A 17,806-nucleotide genomic window follows, 5' to 3' on the forward strand; every position below is an offset into this window, starting at 1 on the left:
AGATTGAGTGTAGTTTAAATTGTGGTTTATCCAACTTCATTCTTCCCCAACTTGGTTTTTCCTGTAATTGTGGAACATATCTGGCCATGCTTTTAGAGCCATCCTTGTGAATTCTCTTGTCATCCTACAATATTTTGAATCTCAAAAATATGGAAAATATTATCTATAACTTATAAAATAGACTGTTAAAAATGTCTATGTTCAAACAAAAAAGTGTGTGTGTGTGTGTGTGTGTATAATCACAATTGATAGTAAATACTTCCATGGAAATGCATATTAATAGTTCATTTTTTATTTTATTTTTTTCAAGGAACCAAATATCAATGATGAACCAACAAAAAAATGTGACTTTCCTCTTTTGGATCTTCATTCTATATCAAATATCACACAATTAATTCCATTCTTTAATACATTAAACTCTGCTTTTAAAACTCAAAGTGGCAGATTACTAAACACAGGCAACTTCAAGTCTTTTAAAAGCACCTATCCCACCAGCAGTGGAACAAGAATTTTGAAGCTATTGGAAGAATATGTTGAGCGTGATTTTATAGATAATATGGAAAACGAATCATTGTAAGGCATCTGTTCTGTTCTTAAAATCATCAGGTTTTATTTTACTAAAATGTGAAATGCTTGAAGCAACATGCAACTTTTCCTTTTTTTACCAAAACAAATTAGCTTAAGTTAAAATGAAGAATCATTATTTTTCAATTAAAATAATGTTTAATTGTTTATAAGTGCAGATTTGTTGACTTTCAGTGTAAAAAAATTCTCTTCTACCAGGGAATATAACATTCTATATTTCTCAAAAGATAAATTCTTCTAAAGTTAATTTAATTCTGCTCTAAACAATTTCTACATTGCAACTTACTAAAATAAATTGACAGAGTTACATTACACATGTTTTTCTGATCCCAAAGTAATAGTTCACACATTTGCAAAATTGATCAATCCTGTAGTTCAGGGTTGTCTTGCTGCCCGCAGGTTGGATGTGTCACACACTGGCCACACCCATGCCCGGTTTAGCAAAGTGGGGGAAATCACCATACGTCACCTGACGATGCCATGACAACGCGAATTTCACACCCCTACTCTAGGTGAACATGCCAAAAAATCAGTTCCACAGAATAGTGAAACTTCCTTTTTTTTTTTTTTTTTAATTAGCTATAATGGCAGAATCTTGCCAGTTAAATGGTTTTCTGCATTAGTTTGCCTGAGGTACTTCAAAACATTGTCTTATTTTGGCCTTAATAATGCTTCAGCTCCTTTTGCCCAGGCAACAGATCATGCATAATCTCCAGCAAGTTCATCCTCCTTACTCTCTATAGGTAGTTGACTCATACCCTATGGATCACAAGAAGTTTCCTCTATCCTATTGCAACCCCACATTGGCACAATCATTTCCAATTCAATGTTAGGCCTATGACTGTAAGCAAAAACAAATTTACTAGTAAGTGTGCTTCACCAAAACTAATGATACTTGCTTTTTCAGCAAATATTTTTAAGATTTGTCTTTATGTTTTCATGAAATTTATGAATAACCATTCTAAAACTGGGGGAAAAAATTACTTGGAAGTTTTAACTAATTTAAAGCCACTGTTGCCTTTTACAGTTTGCTGAAATGGTACTTAATTGTAATAGGCCAATAAGAATGTAAAAGAATGTATGTCTAAATTCCTATATAGACAAATATATAGCACTACTATGCTTCATTGTAAGTACCAACTTCCAAACCTATTCAGTTTTATGCTGAAACATTCTTGAGCAAAACTGTACATTTACTGAAAGTATTATAGAGGTAGTCCTCACCTATGACCTCAATTGGACCTAACATTTCTGTTGCTACGTGAGACATTTGTTAAGTGAATTTTGCCCCATTTTATGACCTTTCTTGTCTCCCGTTAAGTGAATTATGCAGTTGTTAAGTGGGTAACATAGTTAAGTGGATCTGGCTTCCCCATTGACTTTGTCAGAAGGTCGCAAAAGGTGATCACATGCTCCTGACACTGCAACCATCATAAATATGAGTCAGTGGCCAAGCGTCTAAATTTTGATCATGTGACTATGGGGATGCTGCAACGGTTGTAAATGTGAAAAACAGTCATAAATCACTTTTTTCAGTATCATAATTTTGAATGGTCACTAAGCAAACTGTTGTAAGTCAACGACTACCTGTATAACACTGGAAGCAAATCATTTTATAGTTAAAGGTTCCTTTTGAAAGCGAACGGCTCTTGTTCTAGCTAGGGTTTTGCACAAGATTTGTAATACATGAGCATAACCAAGGATAATTAGAAGGTAAAAGATGCCATGCAAGTAGAAAAACATAGATAACAAAGCAAAGAATGTGTATATTCAAAAACTACTACATTGTTTAAATGCATTTAGTATTTAATTGTACTTTTTAAGTTCAGATTTTTTTATGCAACTGTCCTTCTTTCTCCACCCGTGATGATTAGCACTTTGAGTTTCTCAAATAATATACACTGGGCAAAAAACAGCTCCAATGTGAATATTTCTGTTACCCATTTAGGTAAAAATTTAAATACCTTTGTTGAGTTAAGTTAAATGTCAGATAATAGATAATTGTTCATTTAATTTGTTTTCCTTTTCATTAAATGCCCACCCAGATCATAAACACCCGATGTATGATGTAAAGATGTACTTATTTTAATATTGTAAATTATTTATGTATTTTGTAAACTTAAACAAATATACTTTAATTAAACTTTCTTTATCATTATGAATGTATACTTATGCTTTTCTAAATGTTTTTGATCAAATATATATGTTCCGCTATATAACAGATACTGCTGTATAAATACTGTGTGTTTGCTGTCATGTGGAAATTTAAACATTTCCAAAATCTTTGACAACGTTGCTAGCTCTCAGGGAAAATAGACAGTCTTTGTTTGCAATTCCAGCTGTTTCACAGGAGAATCGGACATGTCCCTTGCTCTTTATTCTGAGGAAGTGCAGCTAATATTAGCTATTTTACAATACATATAATTCCCAGATCTAATTTAATCCTCTAACTTTGAAGTTTAGTATCCCAAATACCTTGTAACTTATTCTTCCGTTATATCTACCACAAAACTTTCTTTTCCTCTCTCCTGTTTTCTGCTCTATCCACCTTGAACTTAACTCAGGGGCTATATTTATGACTTTATTGTAACTTTCAATTTCATTTATAATACCCGTAATTGTTTATTAAGATAGATCACCTTCTCTATAAAATATATTGATGCTTGATGCCTGCAGGTTAATTGCTGCTACATTGTTGAATTTCATTCAGACTCGCAAACAGTATATTGCCTTTGTTTCTTCAGGCCCCATTTTCCCAGATCCTGTCAAACAAAATGTATTTCAAGTAGTTGAAAATGTACTTGACCAGTTGGATTTACCATCCTTGGGTCTCTATAATATTTCAGTAGATTTACTGTGCACAACTTGTAGCTGCACAGCAATGTGATATTGGTAGCACATTGAGAACCAGTTTGGTTTAGTGGTTAAAGCATCAGGCTAGAAAGCTGGAGACCATGAATTATAATTCCGCCTTAGCCATGAAAGCCAGTTGGGTGACCTTGGGCCAGTCACTCACTCTCAGCCCAACCACCTCACAGGGTTGTTGTTGTGAAGAAAATGGGATGAAAAAGGTATTGGGTATGTTCACTGCTTTGAGTTATTCGTAAAAATGATAAAGACAGGAATTTTTTTTTTCAGAATTTGAATTCAATATTATCTGGTTTGGAAAATTATTGAAATGCTCATTTTCCAAGTAATCATAATATAGATGATGTTTTGATTTGATACTATTGTTTTAAAATGACTGATAACTGAGTATCTTAGACAATGAATTATGGCAAAAAGAAACAGGATGTAATTACGTATTTAAAATGATTGGCAATAGAGAATGGAGTATTATGGTAAATAAGTGCTATATAAAGTTGTAATTAATATTGAATGTAATTCTCATAGTCAATGTTATTTCAAAACACCTTAAACATTAAATGTTTGTTTCTACCACTTATATTCATTTAGATTGGTCTTTCATACTGAATGTTTTATTTCTAAATCATAACCTTTTAAAACATCCACACACCTACAAAGGAACAGTTAAAAATAAATCATTTTAAAAACAAACTTTCAACTCTTGCAATTATTTTGATAATTTATTAATCTTTTTTGGAATGTAATTTATCATTGAGCATATGACAGACACTTTGATAGCATATACTGTATTTATAGAGATTCAATCTCTGAATCTAAGCACAAGCACAGTTTCCATATGGACAGTTGACATATCTATTGATTGTCATCCTTATGGGTCGCAGCCCAGTTTGTGCCAGGGTAAAAAACTGTCTGTGAAAAATGACTGCTGATGACTCTTCAGTTGTCTCAGAAGCATGCCTAGGCAAGAATCTTTTACAATCCTTTATCCATCAAGAGATTCAATGCTATTTCTCAAGGGCTATATAAATCAATGCATCTGCCACAGTATATAGTTAACTAGCTGATTAACACAGGAAGTTCTGGGTCACATCTTACTGCTGATTGGTTCATGGTTAACATCTAATGTAATTATTTCTTCCTCACTATTTCTCATTCACCCCTTCATAATAGTGATTGAAAGTAGATTGTCACTTTGCTTTAATTAAAAATATTGTTTTAAAGCCTAGCTACTGAAGCCCCCCCAATAGAAGAAGAAACCATGAGGTAGCAAATAATCCAAACACAGTACAAATAATTAAATCATAAAGGGAAGAAAACCCTGTCTGGCTCATTGGCAGAACTCAGGCAAGCTCACCTAACGACAAAAAACACAGCACTAGAATGTAGCAAAAGAACAAACATAGAAGCTGGTTAGACCAATTACCAGAACAAATAGACACATGAATTAGATTTCTCAACCTTGCTTCCTTTCAGGAACAGAGATTAACCTTCCTCTTTCCAGACAAAATTATTCCCATTAATAAACACAGGATTAAACATCACCAAGCACAGAATTAAACGTCACCAAAAATCAGTTTTAGACAAAAACTCAGAGGGTATGTAACAATCACTTTTGAATATCAGTCTTCCTAGCTAGCCAAGAAACTGCTGAATGTCACTTGTCTTGGTTTCTTGCCATTAAAAGACCTCTTTCCGGCAATTCTGCTTTGTTATTTCATTTATTCTTCAAAGTGTTGTTTCCCAGCTGGAAGAATCCTCATCAGGAGGCATTTTCCTCCCAACATTACAATTCCAAGATCCTATGAGAAAAGGGATACAGAGATATTACAAAGATATTTAAATGTACAGAATTTCCAGAACACATTGCTTATGGTTTCCATTTAGGTTGATCTCCTCCATTTTAATTGATAAGGGCTGGAAGTGTGCGAGAAGAATGCCCCTTAGTTTGAAAAAGTAAAGATTTCCTTTAATGCATTATTCCATTTGATTTAAATTAGCAATGATCAGTATATTTGTACTGTGAGATTGTGGCTAAGAAAAACCACCAGGATTCAAAGTTGATCCAAGGAAAAAGGTTTTATTGTAACATTTCTGCAGAAACGGGTTCCTGCCCTGGCAGGTGGGAGGAACGAAAGGCAAAGCTTAAAGGCTCTACTCTTATACCCAAAACTACCCACTACTACTCCCCCTCCCAGTATACAAATGGCTTGATTTACAATCTATCTTTCAGGATACAAGTTACATTTTATTATGGTACCTAGCTGTAACAGATACTTCCTTACTTATCTGGCATTTCAAAAACATTCCAAAATGTGTGATAGTTCCCAGCACTTCAAAAACATTCCAAGATCAGTCAACATTCTAATCAGTGTTTGATACTGCATTTCCTTACTTCAAAAGGAAACCTCCCTTTTTCATCTTGAGTTTTGAGTCATAAAATGAATACACTTCCCACAGTACAAAACACAATCCTTCTATGAAGCCCTTAAGAAAACGAATCGTAATATTTTCAGCAACTTTTGTTAGTTAAAAGTTTAAATAGTCAAATGACCAAAACTTTCTATATTCGATTGTTAGGTCACGTCCATAGCTTATATTCTGGAAAGTTCAGGACGTAACGTTCTCTATTTGTATCAATTTTCCTATCATTTTTTGCCAGATTCTAAGCTTGAAAGTTCGGCTCACTGCTAGCATTTCTAAGATGCTCTTGGGATTTCTTTGTCTTACTAAACTAGGGTTTCGAAATCAGGACAACCACTAGATGGCCATACACTTAAGGCCAGTCCAAAGTCTCCTTTTGCAAATAATGCTTCTTTTCGCTTTACCGAATGAGTAGACAGCGCACAAGACTGCGTCCCATCAGATGTATTAGGGAAAAGCTATTGGACGATAGTTCATTATCGAGCGATAGATTATCTAATGAGTGAAGCGCTTCCTTTGGTGACAGGCGGGAAAGAAGCACAGCTACAAAGGGAAATGCAAACAGTAGATATGAAAAATTCCATAGCCGATGCCTTCATTCTACAGGAGAGGAATTAAAAAGCTCCCTAACTCTCAGCATCGCAGCTCACAAAACAGAGAAGGAAAGCGAAGGAAAAACATACGTTTCCGCTTTCTCGGCCCCGCCCCGGAAGTACATTGGATTTGGGAAAGAGGAAGCTTTAGGTTGGCTGCGGCTTTTGTAGTGGAGTTAAAATGGCGGCGGTGCAGAAGCAGAGTGGGATTCTTCTTAGTGCGGTGAGAGACAGAATAGGATTTGGTTGTGTTTTATTTTGGGGGGGGAGTTGGCCAGGGGAAAGAAGGGGAGGCAAGGGTGGGGTTCCTTTTGACGCTGCCTGCCTTGCCAAGCCAAAGACTTGCAATGTAGGAATGAGTTTGCACCCTTTTTTTCCTTCCTCGAATTGCGGGTGGGGTGGAGGGAAGGTTTCTTCTCCAGCCTAGAATCCCGCTTTCTTTTCTGGTTTTATTGTTCGTGCTACGGATCTGGCTACGTTGAGAAGTGGAAGAGGGGTTGCTTGATTATGTTAACGGGTTTTTGCAACGAAGCCGCATTTAGTTTTCTGCTTTAGAGCCCAGGGTTCTGGAGAACGTTTTGATTCTTAAAAGTCTATGGAGATTCTCAATCATCCAGGTCAAGGTTGCCCCAGAGGTGCGTTTGTTTTCAAACGGCTACTGGAATTCCTTGATTTGTTGTTGTTTTTTTAAATACACATTTCGCTTTTCATCTGAACTGAAGCTTCTTGGATGAAAAGCGAAACATTTTCGAAGGGAAAAATAAAACCAAGAAAAGCCTTTTGGAAACGATGCCCTTGGGAAGTTTCATTCTTAAAGTTGTTATTGCTAATGGCTTAAATAATGTACATAGCTTTAAGAATGGTGTTAAAAGAGCAGATGAGGGCGATTTGAATTACTTCTTTGTAGATCGAAAAGAGGATAAAGTGCATGAAACTGAAATCGTATTTTCTGTTCAGATCTTTAAACGTACAGGAGTTTTATTGGAAGACTGTGGTTAAATGATTATACTAGGATTTTATAACAATTAGTATTCTTTCTCGTGGGAAATGTGATGGTATGACAAAAAAAAAACGAGTATCCCGAGGAAGTAACCTATTTAGATATTGGAAATAGCTTTCGGTTCTCCATAAAGTGAGGCGGAGTCTACAACCATGTGATCGTAAGGTTTTGTTTGTTAAATAATACCAGGATTGCAATCTTTGGTGTAAACACGTGCAGCTAGCTGCCTTATCCATTAGTGCAGCGTTTGGAATCTGACTGTTGTTGCAGTATCGAGGCAATGTTACATTGCCATGTTATCTAAGATCTTTTTAATTTTAATTTTTGTAATATTTTTGCCTCAGAAATATTTATTTAATGCCATGTGACTAAAGTATGAGTCAAAATCAGAGAGAAACCAGAAAGTTTCATTTGTGATAAAGCAGTAAAAGTGTAAGTGATAATACTGACAGAACTGAAACAAGCTGTGCAAAAGCAGAAAAATAATAAAACTCCAGGTTTTATGGGCTTCTGGGGGAAATATATAAAACTATGGGTGAACTGATAGAACCATTAATGCTGGAAGTGTACAGTGATGTATTGATGGAAGCAAGATTACCTGAATCTTGCAGGGAGGCATATATCTCTTTAATACCAAAAGAGGGGTACAAACAACAAACAAATTCAAAATTACAGGCCAATATCATTGTTGAATGATTCACAACTATAGTACAGGTAGCAGAAAGACTGAAAAAATTATTAAATGAATCTATATATTCAGACCAAAATGGATTTCTCCCAATAAGACAAATTAGGAACAATACAAGAACAGTAATAAACATATTGGAATATTACAAGGCTCATCCAGAAAAGCAAGCAGCGCTAGTTTTTCTGGGTGCACAAAAGGCTTTTGATAACCTTAATTGCCAGTTTATGATACAACAAATTAAATATATGAATTTAGGAAATAAACTTGAGACTATGATAGAGGTGATATATTCCACCCAAATATTATTAAATGGGGAGAATACAGAGACTTTTAAAATAACCAAAGGGTTGTCCATTGTCACCTCTACTTTTCATCCTGAAAAGCTAGAAATATTAATTTGAATTAGACAAAATCCAGATGTAAAAGGAACTAGAGTCAAAAAAGAGGATATAAAATTCAAGTTTTGCAGATCACCTGGTATTCTTCATAGAAGACCCATTGGACACAGGAAATATTTTAATATGAGAATTAGAAAAATATGGAAAAGTATCAGGTCTTAAAAATTAATAGAGAAAAGACTAAAATATTAACTAAAAATTTAACAGAAGAACAGAAAAGAGAATTAGAAAGGGTAATGTGACTCCAAATAATAAAGTCAAATACTTAGGAATATGGCTAACTGCGAGATGTTCATTGATAAAAGAAAATAACTATATAAAATTGCTGCAACAAACAAAGATTTGGAATTATGGGGAAAATTACAATTATCCTTATTAGGAAGAATTGCCACGATTAAAATGAATATTTTTCCCAAATTACTTATTTCAAACAATCCCCATAAAATTAGATAAGAACTTTTTTACAGAACTGAACAAAATAACAAAATTTATATGGTTAGGAAAGAAAGCTCAAATAAGATAAATAGTGTTACAGGATAGTAGAACTAGAGGTGGCTTTGGACTCCCAGAATGGGAATTTATTATAATGCTGCAGCATTGAGAAGGATCAAGGAATGGGTCAATTTGAGAAATAAAAGGATTTTAACTGGAGGATCATGATTTACAGATGGGGTGGCATGCCTTCCTATGGGAAAAGAAAAGTAAGAAACATACATATTTTTATAAACATCATATGAGGGATTCATTGATACAGATTTGGAATAAGATTAGGAAAAACATATGAAAATACCTGCCTGGCTATCCACCATGGAAGTGATGATATACCCCAATACAGGTGAAACTCAAAAAATTAGAATATCGTGCAAAAGTTCATTTATTTCAGTAATGCAACTTAAAAGGTGAACCTAATATATGAGATAGACTCATTACATGCAAAACAATGTTCAAGCCGTGATTTATGGCTTACAGCTCATGAAAAACCCAAATCCACAATCTCAGAAAATTAGAATATTGTGAAAAGGTTCAATATTGTAGGCTCAAAGTGTTCCACTCTAATCAGCTAATTAGGCCATAACACCTGCAAAGGGTTCCTGAGCCTTTAAATGGTCTCTCAGTCTGGTTCAGTAGGAATCACAATCATGGGAAAGACTGCTGACCTGACAGTTGTGCAGAAAACCCTCATTGACATCCTCCAAAACGAGGGAAAGCCTCAAAAGGTTATTGCAAAAGAAGTTGGATGTTCCCAAAGTGCTGTATCAAAGCACATTAATAGAAAGTTATGTGGAAGGGAAAAGTGTGGAAGAAAAAGGTGCACAAGCAGCAGGGATGACCGCAGTCTGGAGAGGATTGTCAGGAAAAGGCCATTCAAAAGTGTTGGGGACTTTCACAAGGAGTGGACTGAGGCTGGAGTCAGTGCATCAAGAGCCACCACACACAGATGGATCCTGGACATGGGCTTCAAATGTCGTATTGCTCTTGTCAAGCCGCTCCTGAACAACAAACAACATCAGAAGCCTCTTACCTGGGCTAAAGAAAAAAAGAACTGGTCTTGCTCAGTGGTCCAAAGTCCTCTTTTCTGATGAGAGCAACTTTTGCATCTCATTTGGAAACCAAGGACCCAGAGTCTGGAGGAAGAATGGAGAGACACACACTGTAAGATGCTTGAAGTTTCCACAATCTGTGTTGATTTGGGGAGCCATGTCATCATCTGATGTTGGTCCACTGTGCTTCGTTAGGTCCAGGGTCAACGCAGCCGTCTACCAGGAGATTTTGGAGCACTTCATGCTTCCTTCCGCAGACGAGCTTTATGGGGATGCTGACTTCATTTTCCAGCAGGACTTGGCACCTTCCCACACTGCCAAAAGCACCAAAACCTGGTTCAATGACCATGGGATTACTGTGCTTGATTGGCCAGCAAGCTCGCCTGACCTGAACCTGATAGAGAATCTATGGGGTATTGCCAAGAGAAAGATGAGACATGAGACCGAACAATGCAGAAGAGCTGAAGGTCGCTATTGAAGCATCCTGGTCTTCCATAACACCTCAGCAGTGCCACAGGCTGATAGCTTCCATGCCACGCCTCATTGAGTCAGTAATTGCTGCAAAAGGGGCCCAAACCAAGTACTGAATACATATGCATGCTTATACTTCTCAGAGGTCCGATATTGTTCAATGTACAATCCTTTTTTTATTGATTCCATGTAATATTCTAATTTTCTGAGATTGTGGATTTGGGGTTTTCATGAGCTGTAAACCATACCTCAATTATGGCAAATCACAGCTTGAACTATCTTGCTTTGCATGTAATGAGTCTATCTCATATATTAGTTTCACCTTTTACTTTGCATTACTGAAATAAATGAACTTTTGCACAATATTCTAATTTTTTGAGTTTCACCTGTACATTGAATTCAGGCAAAATGGTCAGATATAAAGAAATATTAGATATTCATGGAAAATAAAAAACAAATCAGGAATTAAAAGAGCAAGATATAATCATAGACTGGTGGCCATATCTCCAGCTGCAAAACAGATACAAAAAAGACACAGAAGAATTTGGAATTCATATTGAGCTACAACAATTAGATAAAATTTTAGTAGGCCCCGAGAAGAAATTCATAACAAGGATGTATAATTATTTATTAAAATTTGCTTTGGAAGAGGTAGTAAAAAGGTTGCATTATAACATGGGCAAAAAATATTGGACATAATATAGACTTAGCGGATTGGGGAAAAATTTGAAATAAAAATTATGCATTAACAACATCAGCAGCTTATAAAGAAAATATATACAAGATGTTTTACCGTTGACATCTGACACCAATGAGATTGGCCAAAATGTACCCTAATATGAACCCGAGATGCTGGAAATGCAAACAGAACCAAGGTACCTTCTACCATATGTGGTGGTTATGCCCGGAAGCCCAAAAGCACTGGCCCAAAATATTGAGTTAGATACAAAAAATAGTGGAAGATTGGATAGAGGTTTAAACCGGAATTGTTCTTCTTGGAAATAATTAAAGGGAAATATAGGGAAAAGATTAAATATATTCTACTACATATATTGACAGCAATGAGGATAGCATTTGCACAATGTTGGAAACAAAATAACACACCCTCAGAGGAATTAGTAATTCAAAAATTTTTAGATTGTGCTGAAATGGATAAACTTATGTTAAAATTAAAAGATAAAAAAGTTGGAGTATTACAAAGTTTGGGACAATTGGTATAAATGGTTGAACAATAGAAATAAGGATAATGGAGTTAAGAAATTATAGATAAATGTATATATATGTATATATATATATGAGATTGGTATATGTAATAATGATGTCACTGCACCATTAAGATTAAGATTAAGATTTGTAAAATGTGAAAAAAAATAATTAAAAAATAATCATCTCAGCTAGCTGCTGAGGAAAAAAAAGTGGAAGTGATAAAACAATAACCAAATAGTTAACAGCGTGAAAGTGTGAAAGCCACACTAATGAGATAAAAACAATGGCAGTGTTAATTGCTTGGGAAAATACGCATGAATCTTAAGTATACTACATATCTTTTGTTTGCTTGAATACTGAGCTGGCCACAGTATTTTCTGAAGATAGTTGCAAAATACAGGTAGTCCTCAACTTTATTTAGTGACCTAAGTTACACTGAAAAAAATGATTTATGACTTTTTCACATTTATGGCCGTTCCAACATCTCCATGGTCTTGTGATCAAAATTCAGACACTTGGTAACTGATTCATACTTATGAGGGTTGCAGTGTCCCAGGGTCATGTGATCACCTTCTGACAAGCAAAGTCAATGGGGAAGCCAGATTCATTTAACAACTGTGTGATTCACTTAACTGCAGTGATTCACTTAACAACTGTGGCAAGAAAGGTAGTATTTGAGCAAAACTCAAATGTATCATAGCAACAGAAATTTTGGGCTCAATTTTGGTCATAAGTTGTGGACTACCTGTATTTGATGCCTGGATCTCTTGTTTACATCTTCTCTGTCAGATAGATAGGCAGGCAGACAGTCCGGCCGGCCGACCGACCAACCAACTGACCATATCAATGTACAGGTTCAAATATATTACCAATAAAATTCCAAACAACAATTTAAATTTGGAGTAAGATAAAATACAGTAGCTACAGGATAAAATACAATAATTTAATACATAAATATGTAAAATAGAATAAAATGACATAGAATTATATTTCTGTATCACCCCTGCAACATATGCTGATCTCATCGGAAATTGTGCTGTATTAAATATCTTTTTCAGATTCTGGCCACACATGAGGTATGTTGTTTTAATGGGCCATACATTTACTATGTGGATCAAGGTACTTATCTCTCGCCCCCTTATACAAACAACAATCAAATAATATACAAGTCATATCTTCTACCTCTTCAGCTCCATAGATACATGTACATTTATTGTGAGGGGTAGAATGGAATCTCCCAAATCTAACCATTGTATTAAACTTTTTGAATCTTGCTCTGGTAAATGTCTCCCTGAGATGTTTTGGCAATTGTGATTTTAAATAGTTGTCCATTTGGAAGGTGTGTTTATATTTGCTCAGCCATTTCAAAGCTACCAACCTTACTAAGTGGCTATGTCATTTTGAGCTTCTGTATCCATGATTCTTTGGGCAGCTTTTTTGTTGTTGTTGTTCTGTTACACAGGGGGCAGGGAGACCACAGCTCTTTATATAATTTGTCAATTTAGTAATCCAGAGGGTTTGTGATTGCAATTTTATCTGTTCCAGCGGACATAGCTTAATAAGCATAGTATGAAAAACTTGGTATAATATCTTTTTTTTGTAAAGTTTTTTATTATTATTTTTTAAAAAATACATCATTTCGTGAACAGTGTGGTACTGAGTGTTGTAATTTTGATACAAAAGCAATAATAATATAGGAAAAAATTACTAAATCTGCTTTACATGGTCTAATGTTGTTATACATAACTGTATGGGTACTTAATCCTTTATTTTTCAATTATTATTTGCTACATTTTTCTAATAATTTTTATTTTTGAGCATACCTAGTAACCTCCTTTTTCACATTCTAATCTTAACCTTTTATATTCACTTTATATATATTGAATAAAAGTATGTATAACAATGATTCCTCATTTCTAAACTTTATATCTTTTCTCATTTTAAATATGGCCAATCTTACAAGTTACTACATTAATCTAATGTTGTTATACATAACTATGTCAACTCATAATTTTTCATTATTCCATTCAATATTTGCTACTTCCTTCTAGTAGTAATAGTATTCTTTTTGAGCATACCTAATAAAATCCTTTTTCAAACTCTGATCTCAACTTCTGATATTCACTTTAAATATTGTATTGGATAAAAAATGTATAACAATATTCCCCCTATTTCTACAGCTTATATCTAGTTTTAGGCTGGTTTCCTTTTTCTTTTTAAAAGAAAAATCCTTCCTATCCATCGGCTCCCACCCTCTCAGAAGTTACACTTCTCTTTGTAGCTTGCCTCCCATACTCCTCCCTTGGGTCTTTATCTATATCTTGCATATTCAACCAGAGCTTTATTCCCCTCCCCACTATTTTTTGCTGCCAGTCCACCCATATCCAAATCCTCTTTTTTCCAAAAATACCTTTCGGTTTATTCAGTTCCATTTTTTTTATTTCCTTGTATATATTCTCCCAACTTTATTTCACCCAACTTTATAATCTCCTTCTTTTCTTCCTGTTCTGTTTGCTGTATCATTTGTTCTATCTCATCCTCTGAGTTTACAGTTGTCTCCCTTGACTCCTGAATTTTATTATCTTACTTCATTAGTCCTTGTTGCACATTTTCAGTCTTTCCAGTTATACCATGTAGCAAATCTTTTATCTCCTTAGTATTCCCCATCATCGTATGGTAAATATTTTGCAATAGTCTCATAATTTCTTTTTGTGTCTCCAGTTCTTCCTGATGAACCATTTTGTCTTATTTTAAAAAGTCTTAAGTAGTATGCCAATAATCTGTCACCACTCCAGGGTCTATTCTTTTTGACTTCCCAAAGCCAGCAGATTATGTAGTCTTAATATTATTCATCAGGAGATGCCATAATTAAAGTTCCTTGTATCCCACAATTAATAGGTTTCATTTATGCAGTCCAGGGAATTTTCCAAGTAGTTCTTTAAATCCACTTTTTAGTTTATCAAATAGTTCCAGTATTCAAAAGTCATTTCATTAGACATCCTCCAGGTTTTTCAAGGTTGGCCTCTAGTCACTATAGAGTAGATAAGTAGGGAACAGTAAATAATGAAGCAGAGCAGACCTCCAGGTGTTATTTTCTCTCTTAAAAATTATCCAAGGCCATTTCCTTTTTGGAGTCTGGCTTAATAAAAATCCATTTACCAGTAGGTAGCGCCTCCAGCTTAAGAATCTGCATTAAAAGTCCGCTTTTAAAAATCAACTTTGAAAGTCCAGTTATTATTCTTTTTCATTAATTCAGACAAAATATCCAATAAACAGTCAGATATCCAGCACTCTGGAGTGCTTATTCAAAGTCCTATCAATAATATTTATACATACAACTTTTTTTTAGTTCTAAAGCTTTAGGGGTATAATTTTCCTTTATCCCTCTTTGATTGCCGCTTAAAAAATATTCCAAAGAGTCACTTTCATGGGTTAAATTTCTTTTGGGCAAGTTCTTGATATAGGTAACCTTACCCAGTTCCAATCACTGTCCACTCTCACCACTCCAGCACATTCTTAAGTTGCTTTGGCTGCCCCAGCTTTGTGGCGGCCCTGTTGGTTGCCTTACCTCCGTCTTGAGCAAAGAGGGAAGAAACCCTGGGTCTATCAGGAGAGCTGTCGCTCTCCGCGACCAACAGGGTGCCCCTCCTTGTTAGTCACCCCTACAGGGTGACTTTAGTCCCGGGGGGCCCCCTCCAACAAAGAGGATTAAGAGTGGGGATATGGAGCCCCACTCCCCTGCACTGATCACGCCGCAGACAATATATGCAAGGTGTGTCAACTAATATTCAATAGTTTATTGAGCATGCTCTGTTAGCTTGTTTTTGAGTTCTGGGATATTTTATGGCTTAGAACACTAGGTTCTTTCCTGTTCAGTTTTGGTTTGGCTTTCTTGTTTTTCAATTCAGTTTAGTTTTGTCTTTCCTGTTATCCAATTCTTTTAGTTTTGGCTTTCCTGTTATTTCATCTTACAATATTAAGTTTTGAAGGCCATTCACTTAATCTCATCATGAATTAATATTGTTTATATTATTGTTTGTATAAAAACATGTTTTTATACTTGCTGATGCTGCGCATTTTAGAAAAGGTGATACTGCATTTACAAAAAAATTACATTATAGTTTGAAAGGATTTTATCTAGGTGAAAGAATTTTATCTTGGCAAAGAATAAATGAATGGATGCAAGATAAGTCAAAGGGCTGTTGGGACATTTGACACCCAGAAGTGAATGAAAGTAAAATTTCTATTCAGACACAAGTCTATTTGTGTGTGCATATGGAACCAGAATGAATCTAAAAACAAGGTTTTGTTAGGATGATTAATAAATTAGCAATGTTGATACAGTTAGAAGTTCTGATTATGTCATAGACATAGAGAATAAACCATATGCTTTCTGAATGGGTTAGGACTCAGGAGTAAACAAGCATGTGTGGTGGTGCAGTATTGCAGTATTTCTTTTTGTTGTTGCCATCACATTCCATGAGGACCTCCTTTTTTCCATTTATTTATCTATTCTATGATTTATATCCTAATGCAATCATATATAGCAGGGGTCGCCAACTTTTGGACCTCAGGGACCAGAAAACTCATAATTTTAAATCCTGCGGACCAGAGATCCTGGGAAAATCCCCCCCAAAGTCTGAAGGAAAATTCCCCATCCCATTTTCCTACTGACCGATCATTCTTTATTTGGGATCACAGGATACCGTATCCAGCTCCATTCTCGGGGAGGGGGGGAGAGACATGTGGCTTCATGCAAGGAAAGAAGCAGAAGTCTTTCTCTCCCCCAAACTCCACCAAAAATAAGTCTTTGTGAGACTTGTTGCGCCGGCGTAGCCTCTTGGAGCAGGATGCCTTGCAGGATCCCAAAGACTCATTTCTGGCGGATTTTGGGGGAGAAAAAGAAAGACTTTTGCTGCTTTCCTTGCATGCAGCCAAAAGCAGAAGAAGAAAGAAGCAGCCCGGTGGCCAGGCCAGTTGAGTGGGGCAAGTTCCCCCCCTTGGCCCTTTCCCCTTTCCCCTCACTACCTCGTGTTGTTTGCAATGCGATGCAAGCCTTGTGTTCCTGCGGGCCATGTGGGTGGCGCAGCCTTGTGTTCCTGCAGCCTGGATTAATTGCTTTGGAGGGTGCTTTAGGGAGTGCTTTGGGGTGACATTTTTTTGTGGACCACCAAAATTTTCTTGCAGACCACCAGTAGTCCCCGGCCCACTGGTTGGCAACCACTGATATGTAGGCTCTCAGCAACTTTTTTACTTTAATCTCCATCAAATCGTTTAAATTATTTTAGTTGGTAGCTATGACCTCATATTGTAAAAGGTTACTCTATATTGTCCCAGCAAAAGCAGTTCCCTTGAAACTTGTATCCAAGACCAAGAAGAATATTCTAGAAGGAAGTGGGAAAAAAGTAAAAATATTGTCTTTGTCCTTCCTTCATAAGCAGTTTTTGGGTTATCTCATGTTATACAGATGTAAGCCAGCTAGCTATCACAGCTGGTTCATCATTATTTTAAAACCCTGAATATGCTTTGAGTAATAAAAGTATTACAACTTCCTGTTTTAAACTAGTTAACTACAAACAATGGTTAATAACTGCAATGTTATTTGTAGGTAAATCTTTGTAGATCTTGAGAGCAGGCAAAGTTTATATTGCAGAAAGATTTAAATGAAAAGTTTTGTGTTAACCATTAAATCTTTTTTCATTTCAGTTGTGTCCCAAATTTTTGCATACAAACTCAACCAGTCACACTTGGCCTTTCAGTGCTGTGGCTGAACTTATAGGTATGTGAACAGTATTCTGCCTACTCAATTGAAGCCTTTTTGTTACGTACAATGCATTTCTGTATGTAGTTCAATTATATCTGTTTTCAGACATCTTCGGAAGGCATGCTCTAGCTCAGGGATGTCAAACTCGATTTCATTGAGGGCCACATCAGGGTTGTGTTTGATCTCGGCAGGCCGGGTTTGGCATGGCCAGGGTGGGCATGGCCAGCTCGGCATCACTCATATCAGGGGGCACCTGTGGTGGCCCGAGCAC

The 17,806-nt window shown here is 35.8% G+C and overlaps 2 protein-coding genes across 5 annotated transcripts in view; both read left to right on the plus strand.

Annotated features, from left to right (window-relative positions):
* The window catches only part of DOP1B (DOP1 leucine zipper like protein B), a 50,066-nt gene extending 45,923 nt beyond the window's left edge, over positions 1-4,143 (plus strand). For 3 of the 4 annotated variants that reach the window (XM_026664212.2, XM_026664213.2, XM_087966746.1), the window contains exon 37: positions 311-4,143. In XM_026664212.2, coding sequence (XP_026519997.1) covers positions 311-577 — 267 coding nt within the window. In that variant the 3' untranslated portion in view covers positions 578-4,143. The remainder of the gene's footprint in view (positions 1-310) is intronic. The other variant, XM_087966745.1, reaches the window with a different exon arrangement.
* Positions 4,144-6,585: 2,442 nt separating this feature from the next.
* Positions 6,586-17,806, plus strand: part of MORC3 (MORC family CW-type zinc finger 3) — a 42,543-nt gene continuing 31,322 nt past the window's right edge. Inside the window, exons 1-2 of the mRNA XM_026664217.2 lie at positions 6,586-6,690; positions 17,478-17,550. Coding sequence (XP_026520002.2) covers positions 6,649-6,690; positions 17,478-17,550 — 115 coding nt within the window. The 5' untranslated portion in view covers positions 6,586-6,648. The remainder of the gene's footprint in view (positions 6,691-17,477; positions 17,551-17,806) is intronic.

The sequence above is a fragment of the Notechis scutatus genome, chromosome 5 (assembly GCF_049901735.1).
Source record: "Notechis scutatus isolate UNSWTSFEM ecotype Mainland chromosome 5, rNotScu1.2, whole genome shotgun sequence".
NCBI classification, from domain to species: Eukaryota; Metazoa; Chordata; class Lepidosauria; order Squamata; family Elapidae; genus Notechis; species Notechis scutatus.